The sequence below is a fragment of the Alligator sinensis genome, unplaced genomic scaffold (assembly GCF_000455745.1).
Source record: "Alligator sinensis unplaced genomic scaffold, ASM45574v1 scaffold237_1, whole genome shotgun sequence".
Lineage (NCBI taxonomy): Eukaryota > Metazoa > Chordata > Crocodylia > Alligatoridae > Alligator > Alligator sinensis.
This window is the reverse complement of record NW_005841849.1, coordinates 661,858-671,995: the sequence shown is the minus strand read 5'-3', so window position 1 is coordinate 671,995 and position 10,138 is coordinate 661,858. Positions and strand designations below refer to the sequence as shown.

The window sequence follows — 10,138 nt, the reverse complement described above, 5'->3', positions numbered from 1 at the left end:
TCATCAGCAAATTTGAACAGGGTGCTTTGCACCCCCTCATCCAAATCACTGATGAAGATGTTGAACAGGGCGGGCCCGAGGACCGAGCCCTGCGGGACCCCACTGCCCACGTCCTTCCAGGCCGAGAAGGACCCATCCACTACCACCCTCTGGGTGCAGCTCTCTAGCCAGTTGGTGACCCATTGGACTGTGTGGGTGTCTACGCCACAGTCCCCCAGTTTCCTAATGAGAACGGGGTGAGAGACAGTGTCGAAAGCCTTCCGGAAGTCCAGGAAGACTATATCCACTGCTACCCCTGCATCCAATGATTTAGTGACCTGATCATAGAAGGCCACCAGGTTGGTCTGACATGACCTGCCACTGATGAACCCGTGCTGGTTGCCCCTGAGCATGCATTTCCCTGCTGGCCCCTCCTGGATGTGTGCCAGAATAATTTTCTCGAACAGCTAAGAGAAGAGAAGCCTCTTGCTCTGTGGGCTGCTTCTAGGCTCTTATGTATTTTACTGTTTATAGCAGATCACAGGACACCAGCTGGAGCCCAGATGAGCTGTGAGACTCTGGATCAAACCCCTGTTATAGTGCAGGCATCACCTGGGGCTGGCTAGCCCCATTCCCTAAAATTGGTCCTATTTATGTCTAGAGAAGACAAGACTTGGGAGTGGGAGGAGGACCCAGAGAATTGGTAATAGTCTTCAGATACAAAAAAGGGGTGTTATTAAAGAGAATGGAGATCAACTGTTCTTTGTATCCATGAGGACAGAACAGGAAGTGTCTAGAGCAGTACTTCTCAACCTTTTTAGATGCAAGGCACCCCTTGTTAGGCTCTGGGCACCTCTTAGAAAATGCCAGCTCTCAGTTTTCACTTAATTTTTTGACTATGGAAAAATAATAGAGCAATTTTTTCTATTGCAAAGACCTCAAAAAGAGCAGAATGGGGCAGAATGGTTTTAACACTATGAATTCTTATTGAAATCTCTGGGTCTATTGTGTGAATTGTGTTTGCACACCTAATAGTGCTTATATTGCATGGCTCCCCCCACACCCAGGAAAGATCTTAAGGCACTCCAAGGTATCAAATCCCTGGTTGAGAATCACCAGTCTAGAAAAGGATCTGGGCTCACCTTATCCTGCTCTTGGCGGTTCAGAGCCTCCAGCTTGACCCGGTCGATCTCCATCTTGGTGTTTGCAAGCTCCCGCTGGACCTCACTGAGTTTTTCTGATAGGAGATTCTTCTCCGCTTCCTTCAGGGACAAAGCCTGGAGAAGGCAGCAGGACATGAATGAAAAGCCCTCAATCCCATAGCAAGAGCTAGGAATGCTGGGAAATGGGAGGGATATGTGACTCCCCCAATCAAGACATCCACAGGACCCCTGCATACATACTCCAGGTCTACAGCGGCCTCAAGCTTCCTGGCAGCTGGCATCCTTGTGTCCTATAGCACCTCCTACCAGGGCTGGAGTAGCAGTGGGGTTTCCTACACCTAGAGCTCCTGTGCCCCTCTCCACAGAGCCTCCCACTGGCAAGGCTGTCTCTTGTCACAACCTCCCTGCTCACCTTCTGCTTGTCATTCTCCAGAAGAAGGAGGCTTTCATCCCGTTCCTGCTGCAAACTCAGCAACTCCTCAGTCAGCTCCTCTTTCTCTTCCTCATACTTTGATACCAATTTCTGCTTTTCCTGCTGCAGGAGGTTCATGGCCTCCTCTTTCTCCTCCCTCAGTGCCAGGCATAGGCTCTCCTGAGGTCAAGCAAGAGCAGAGGATAAAGGTCAGGACTGAACATGAGACAGACCTGCCTGCTCAGCTGGCCAGCTCCCATGCACAGGGATAGCCTTATGCACATGCAGGGGAGCATCCGTAATGCCCTCTTGGCAGAGCCTAGCAGCACTACAGGCCACAGATGTAAGGGAGTGTTGGCGTAGCAAAGGCACTGCAGCTTGGGAAGCTGGGCCTCCAACCAGTCCTGAGGAGAACCTTTAGGGCAAAGGATGCTAACAGGACTCACATACTTATGTCCTCCACGGCTGTAACTAGGAGCATGGCCACATGCCTGCCTGTGTGGCCTGATCTAAAGCCCATGGGAATCCCTAGAAGTCTTTCCACTGAGATCGCTGGGCACTGGATCAGAACCCCATATTACATTGTGGCAACAAGAGCCAACTGAACCTTGTTACATGGCCCAGATCTGACACACCTGTTGCTATTCCTACTCAAGTACTGAATCAAGAATCACTTCAGTCCTGTTAGTGGAGCAGCACCTGTATGAAACCAGTTTCAAAGGGGAAAGGAACCAAGCTGGCTCTCCTATAGTGCCATACTGGCTGGAAGCTTGTACAGGATGGATCTTACAGGGACAGTAGTCTTAGCCTGTCACTGAAGCTGCTAAGCAGCCCATAAGGCAGGTACCTTCATACAGTTGGTATAATTTTCCCCATTTCAAGGATTCAGATTTGGAAGCCAGCAGGGATCACTCTGATTACCTCATCTGATCTCCTGTATAACCCCAGTCAGAGGATTTCAGTAGGGGTGTCAGCCATAATCTATGATTGAGCTAGTGATTCCTTAAGAAGATGTCCCACCTTTATTTACAGAGTGGAAAATCCACCACAGGCTGGGGATGCTCTCCTGCTAGCCTGTCATTCTCCTTCGTAAAAACAGGCCTTGTTCATCATCTGATGAGGAGTTTTGATTCCCATTGAACAGGGGCTCCCTACTCCATCAGCCCTCACCTTCTCCTGCTTCAGACGCCCCAAGTTCTCCTCATGGGCCAGCTTCTGATTCTGAAGGGACCGCTGGGTCTCCACCTCCATCTGGGCCAGCTGCTGCTTTAGAGACTCCACATCTTGCTTCAGCCTGGTGTCCTGAAGCTCCAGCTCATGCCGTGCCTTTTCCACCTCCACTGTGAAACAAATCAGCCTTCCTTATGGGACTGTGAACCTCAAGGCTCTCTCCCCAGGGGCAGAGGTGCCACACTGCTGTGACTCTACTGCATGCCCTGGTTATTGGCACTAGGTGTTAGGGGACATGGTCACTGGAGTGAGCCTATTGACTGAAGCTACATAGAGGAAGAAAGGGGGTGGCAGCAAGGTTTTCTTGGTACCTTGGAGAGCCTGCTTGGCTTCAGTTGTGCTTTGCTTCTCCGCTTCCAGCAGCTCCTTTTGGGCCTCCAGCTGTGCTGCGAGCTCTTGCATTTCAAAAAGACTGTTTTCCAGCTCATCCTTTTCAGCTCTGCAACACAGTAGAAAACCATCAGGGCCAGGAAGTAAAGGTATGGCTGCCCTGGCCCCTAATGGAAGACATCAGCACATTAGTCACGTCCCTGCTGGTGGGAGTAAAAAGCACCCTGCCGGGACCATGCTGAGACAGGAGGAAACTTTAAGTGAGTAGTGGTACACTGTGTAGCTGGGGCCAAGCTTCTGTCTGAAACACTGTTTGGCTGGGTGTTTTTTTTGTTTTAAGAAATTTTTCATGTTCCAAGCCAAATCAAATCCAAATCCATGAGTCAGTCCAGAACCATAAGTGGCCCTACAACCGGCAAACATCCTTCACCCCCACCAGGGACTTCAAATATTTCCAGTCTTTTGGCAGGTATCCTATGTGCAGGCCTAAGCCTGGAGGCTTGGTGTTCAGATGCCCTAAAGTTTTGCCTGCTCTCAGTCATATGGCCGCAAGAACAAGTTAGGGAGGAGCTTCCCATTTCAATTAACTGGGCTTTAATTCCCAACACCTCGACGGGTACTAAACCATGCCAGAAGAACAGTTATCCCCAGAAGCGCTTAAGGAAAACTGCCTTCATGGACCCAGATTCCCAGGTAAGTCTGGCTGCATGTGCAGAGCATGTACAGTTGCAGGAAAGGGGTGTGCTTGGAGATTCTCCTCTTGTTTTCAGTGGTGTGTGTGTTCCCAGCAGCCATCCTGTGGCAGCTACCTATGGGACTGCTTGATGTAACACTATGCAGCCAGAATGCAGCGTGGTTGCCCGTGGTCATCATATACATATGTGTGGACAGGTGAAAGGGCTGAGGGCTGACTTGTTTCTTCCTTTGACCTCATTCAAGCTGTCAGATGCCTCTGCCTTGTGCCTTAGCTGCTGCTCATGACCAACTATCACTCTCTGCGATGGCCATGCTGATTACCATAGGCAGCCAGGTCAGCCTGACTCCCTGTGGAGAAGGGCTGTTTCTAGGCTTGTGCCATGGCAGAATGGCAACCAGAAGCTTCTGGCAGAGAGACCAGACCTACCCCTGCCACAATTCCCACCTGTCCACAAGTCAGCCCCCAGCTGCCCTCTGTTGGGTTCCCAGGGATGCTGGTACCTGAGTGTGTCTGCCTCCTCCAGAAGGCCCTTCCTCTGGCGCTCCAGCACCGTGAGCTCCACGGCCAGCCGGCCCTTCTCCTTGGTGAGCTCCTCCTTCTCCTGAAGGGCACGGAGCAGGGCATTAGCCTGTGCCTCTGTCTCCTGGCGGCTCTGGGCCAGCTGCTCTCCCAGATCCTGCTTCTGGCTGCTGACCTGGGCAGACCGGGGCAAAGAGGGAGGTGGTAAAACAAGAGCAAGGGCAGTCTGGGCCCCTTGCTGCAGCCCTGGAGCCCTCGCACTGGCTTCCCCCATTGCTGGAGAAGTGGGAAAAGAGCCCCTCTGATTCAGCTGTTCCATCCCCTATGCAGGTGGGGGCCTGGGCATGCTCTGTCCCTGCTCAGCTCTCTGCTCTGCTCTGCTCAGCTGAGCTGCTGCACCAGGAGATAATGTGCAGCGCTGGAGCAGACCACTACATCCCCAGAGCCAGGGGAGAATCAGGGCCTGGGCTCTGCCCTGCTAAGTCCCAGTTGTGTTCCTGGCCTGCTCCTGTGCCCACTGCTCCACATTGCAAAGGCCCTCAGCATGTCAGTGATGGAGCCAGGACATCTTGCCTGCCAGGGGAACCCCACCACCCAGAGCCTGCTCTCACCTGCAGCAGGTGCTCCCGCAGCTGGGCCTTGTCTCTGTGCAGCACTGCCACTTTGTCCTCCAGCCGCGCCCATCTCTCCTCCGCTACCTGGAAGCTCTGCTCCAGCCCCCTCCTTGCCACACTTGTGTGTGCCATCTCCTGTTCCTGCTGTGCCAGCTGCTCTCGCAAACTGGCTCGCTCCTGCTCCAGCTCCTGCCTCCAGTCCAGCAGTGCACTCTTCTCTTCTTCCAGCTTCACCGCACCAAAAGCCAAAGAGAAGGCCAGGGAGTCAGAGGACAGCTTTTTCAGTGTTTGTGGAGCAAAGGGCAGGGGGGACCCTTGAGGGAGGGTAAGATGATCTGCCCTCATGAGTAGGGAAAAGGACCTGCCTCACTCACCCATTGCCTATCTGGCTATGTACCCTTGGTTCTCATTAGTTCAAGCTGCTCAGCCATTTAAGTGATGTGCAGAGAGGCAGCAACAGTCTGCTCAGACCTGGAGTGATGCAGCTGAGGCCTAGCCCTATCTGATGATCCTTCCTCAAGCGGGAGGCTGGACTAGGTCCCTCCCAGTCCTATGTTTCTGTGATTCTGTCTTTAGAGTCTGCCCTGATCCCTGCCCAGCCTTCTGCCCAGCCTTCCGACACTGGATGTGAATTTCAGCTCTTGACCTTCAGCTCACTTGTCTGGCCCAGACCCCTTGGGGCAGCTTTGCTCTAACCACTGCTCCAGACTGCTGATGCCCTAGAGCTTCTACAGATCAGCACAGCTACTGGCTGCATTGGGCAGGTGCCCAGGAAAGGGGCTGGCACAATGGCTGTATGCCAATGTGCAGCACCAGGGGTCTCTGGTCACCGGGCAGAGGACAAGCCTGGAGACAGGGCACAAAGCTACTTTATCTCTGCCAAACATTTCAGCCCCAGCCACTGTGGCGTACTCTCTTCCAGGGGAAATTTTTAGTCATTCCAAAAGAAAAAGAGAAAAGTCCAAGTCAGAATGTGGCCCCTCACATTGAAATGCGTGCTGTGAATGGAAAAATGAAGGTGCCTGTCTGAAACAAACCCTTTTCATGTCATGTTCTCAGGGAAACCACACTTTCTAACTGGGGCAGGGGGGCAGCAGGAGGGAGCTATTTGACCATTTTCAAATAGGTCCAGTCATATACAGCCTGACTCCCTACTGCCGGGGGGAGAAAGGGAGTCTGCATCAGCCCTCTGCAATGTTTCCTGGATGGGATAGTTTACCCCCAACCTTAGCCCAGCCTCATGTTGTTCTGGACCTGTGGCTCCTTCCAAGCTCATTGGACTTGGAGACGAGGGAATGGACTTTGACTGGAACAAAGGGCTGTATCCATGGGCCATGCGTGTGGAGCATCAGAGCTCCGGGAAGCCTGCCACATACAGTTGAGGTGGGTCCCGGCTTGCACAGGGTCAGCAGGCCCACGTTTGAAGTCTCACTGAAGTTATAAATGTTGTTGGCATAAGCAGTGGAGCGTGGAACAGCCCTGGTCCCCCCCCATTTCAGGCCTCACTGAAATTATGAGCTCCCAGTGATTACAAGCCCTGCTGGGGTGGTGTTCACAAAACTGCAACATTTCTGGAACAGCTCAGGTTTTAGGAAAACGCAGGAAAAATGTCATGTGTTTCAGCACCTAGGGGAATCCGCTGGAGAGAGAGCATGCTGGAGAGAGAGCACTGCTCAGCTGCTCCAGAGCCATGGAGCCTCATACAACAGAAGGCAGAGCCAGAAGCCCAGTCCTGGGGGAGGGCTCCTCCAGGAAGCAGCAAGACACTCTGGCAGATAGCTCCAAGGTTAAAACTCTGCCCATAGGATTAATGGTATTGCCTTTCTCCCACCCTGTGTCTGTCTTGCCAATGCAGATCATGAGGTCTCTGAGGCAAAGACCACTTTGTGATGTGTGCCTGCAGGGGGCAGCCCTGAGCTTATGGGGCTTTTAATGGGGTTCCCTGAGGTAATGCTAGCAACTGGCAGCAGCATGTGGTGGAACAGCCTTCTGGGAGTCTTGGGGTAGCTCCATCACCAGGTGCTGTGAGTTCTGCCTCTGCAAGCCCCTTGGGCATTGGACTGCTGGTTTGTATTTAGTATAATTAATGGCCAAGTATTTTCTGTTTCCTGTGTTCTCTTTGAATGCTCCAGGAAGCACCTCTCCTGCCTGTAGCCCTCTGGCAGGACCAGATCCTATGTGTGCCAGATTGTGGAAGTGGACAGCAGGGTGGAAGGGAACCTTTTGCTGTGGGGTAGCTGGGGAATAGAAAATGCTGGAGGTGAGTATTCTAGGCAACCAGTAGTCCCCTCAGAAGCAAGGAGAGGAGAGACACACTGGAGAACAGGTTTGAAAAACCCCAGCACAGGGGCTTCAGGAAACGGCAACTGGGAAGAATATGCTTAGCCAGGCATGGGAGCTGCGTGAGGAGACGGGAGGCTCCAGGGACAGCAGCAGGTGGGAAACTGCTTCCCTCCACCCCCATGGGAATTCTTCTAGTGCAACGCATCAGCCTCAGCCAAGTGCTTGTGATGGGGCATGTGGCCATGCATTTAGCACTACCTTGCAGGGATAAATGGAAACAGCTCCTGATGCTGAAGGCTAAGTGACAGTTGACTATCAGTGGGCAGGCTGCAAGGTGTGTGATGGGCAGAGGGCAAAGAGCAGGGACTGGGTAGGCTGCAGTGGGAAGTGATAGGCATAGGGACAAAGTGCAAGGGTTGGGTTGGCTGGCAAGGGTGTGATGGGCAGAGCACAGCACAGAGCAAGGCCTGGGGGGGTTGTGATAAGAGGGACTGGCAGTGAGGCATATATGTGTGTATGGAAAAGGGGGGGAGACATGACAAACACAGGGACAGGGCACAAGTGATCCGAGTGCCAGAACTGACTGGAGGGGATGGGTGGGTGCAGAGAGAAAGTGACCTGTGAGGCCTATTACCTGCAGAATTGTGCAGTTGAGGCTGATCTTGTCCTGGGCCAGACCTTCCATGAGGGCTGCTGTCTTGCCCAGTGAGTCCTTCAGGTCAGAATTCTCCGACTTCATCTTGTTGAGAGCCAGCTCCAGCTCTGCACAATTGGTCTCTGCCTGCAGGAGAGAAGAGACATCTCAGCACTTGGCCAGAGCTTGGGAGTCTTCTAGCAAGGAGTGGAATATTCATATCCTGGGGCATTTGGGAGTTTCTGTTCAGCTCTTGTGCAGATGCAGAGTCCAACATGAGAACCCTCTGGAATAAGCCATTGGAAGGGCTTAGGAGATGATGAGTTCCCTGGTGGGAAGCTGTCTGGCTGGCTGTGGCAGCTGGTGATCCAGCTGAAATGCCGTGCAGTCAGTGGGCCTCTGCAGCCTCTGGGCCAAACCTCTAGACCTTCTGCAAGCAAAGATCCCATCCAACTCTATCAGTAAATGCCCAGTGCCTGCTGCAGTCCTTTTTCCAAAGCAAGATGTAGCCTAATGCCACAATCAGCCCCTAGGGCTGCTGTGACTTTTTCTACTGATGGCTGTATCAAACAGGCAGCAAGGCTTTGCTCACAAGGACACTGTTATACACTCCCTGTTGCAGGGCCCACTCAAGCACATTTGAAATTCTTAGCTAAGCCAATGGCATTGCTGCATCAAGAATTCTTGCCTGGGGACCTAAGAGGGCAAGATGCAAGTATCCCCTCCACCCCTGTAATTCATGATGAGACAGACAGGATCAGTGTGCCAGAAGGGCTGGCCTCTGGAGCTCATCTCCCCAGTACTACTCAGTGCTATCAGTTACACCTGCCCAACCTGATGCTGGAGCCCCGTGTTGCACCTGCTATCCTGCAGCCAGTTGAGCAATGCCTGCTGAATCTCTGCATGGATCACACTGTGTTTCAGCAACTGTAAAGCAAGTCTGGAGCCCTGCATGACATTACTCATGTGGGGTGGGGTGATGTGTCAGTGCTATTATGGCTTTAATATCCTATCCCACCCAGTCTATTCTCAGCTCACTGCCATTCACTTCCCAGGATTTACTGGAAGAATGAACATGTTGCTCAGTGAGGAAGAGATCAATTCTGGCCTGGTTTACTTTTGTCTGGGAAATAACAGGTTGGTCAGGCTGGTCAAAGATGGAGCTGAAGAGGCCTAGCCTGGGTTTTTCCCTGCTGCAGGGCAGTGCCATTGCTATGTCTCAACCAGCAGTACGGTGAGAAAAAGTAAGCCTCCACAAATGTTGCCGGGCTGAAGGCTGGGCATCTTCAGCTCTAGATACAACTTTCTCTGCTGATTCTGCTGGTCTCCAAGAAAAAATGTAGTTTCGGGACCCAACTTCATGCCAGCTGTCTTCAATGGACATTGGGTCGTGGCTGGGAGGATGGGTGTGTGGGGTGGGGGAAGCATGTTATTTCCAAGAAAGGAAATGAGCTTTTAAGGCATTTTCTATTGTGAAATAGCAGCTCTTGATGATGGCCTGCCAAACTCTGGCAGCTCACCCATCACACTTCAAGCCTCCACGCAGGCCCCTGTGCTCCTGGCACTGATAGATGTGTGAGAATTAAATGCAGCTTGGCAAGGGCTGGGTGTCCCAGGAGTGTCATCAGGTTGACTCAGCTGGTGTCACTTTGGTCTTCAGGATAGAGTGTGGGAAGGAGTTTCAAAAGAGCATAAGTGACGCAGGAGCACAAACCCCAGTGAAATCAGTGGGGCTGGCAACCTATATCCAGGAGGTGCTTTGGGAAACTCTAACCCTGCTGACTCAAATCTCCAGCTTATAGTTTCATAGTAGCTAGGGTCAGGAGGGACCTGAACTGATCCTCTAGTCTTCCCCCCTGCCACAGGCAGGAATGAATGCTGGCTTCACAAGACCCCAGACAGGTGATTGTCCAACCTCCTCTTGAATTTGCCCAAGGTAGGGGCGAGGACCACCTCCCTGGGAAGCTGGTTCCAGATTTTGGCCACCCTAACTGTAAAATATTGCCTTCTGATCTCTAACCTAAACCTATTCTCCATCAGCTTATGACCATTGTTCCTCGTCACCCCAGGTAGTGCTGGGGAGAAAAGAGCTCTGCCTATTTGCTGTTGATCCCCCCCGATGAGCTTGTAGGCAGCCACCAGGTCCCCCCTCAGCCTCCTCTTGCTGAGGCTGAACAGGTTCAGGTCCTTCAGTCTCTCCTCGTAGGGCCTGTCCTGATGCCCTCTCACCAAGCGGGTGACCCTCTTCTGAACCCTCTCCAGGCTGGCCACATCCCT

At 52.5% G+C, this 10,138-nt stretch overlaps 1 protein-coding gene across 1 annotated transcript in view; it reads right to left on the bottom strand.

Moving 5' to 3' along the window:
* Positions 1 to 10,138, bottom strand: part of CROCC2 (ciliary rootlet coiled-coil, rootletin family member 2) — a 99,639-nt gene that overhangs the window by 48,714 nt on the left and 40,787 nt on the right. The window contains 7 exon segments of the mRNA XM_025209284.1: positions 1,122 to 1,256; positions 1,555 to 1,734; positions 2,725 to 2,894; positions 3,096 to 3,223; positions 4,312 to 4,505; positions 4,942 to 5,172; positions 7,862 to 8,008. Coding sequence (XP_025065069.1) covers positions 1,122 to 1,256; positions 1,555 to 1,734; positions 2,725 to 2,894; positions 3,096 to 3,223; positions 4,312 to 4,505; positions 4,942 to 5,172; positions 7,862 to 8,008 — 1,185 coding nt within the window.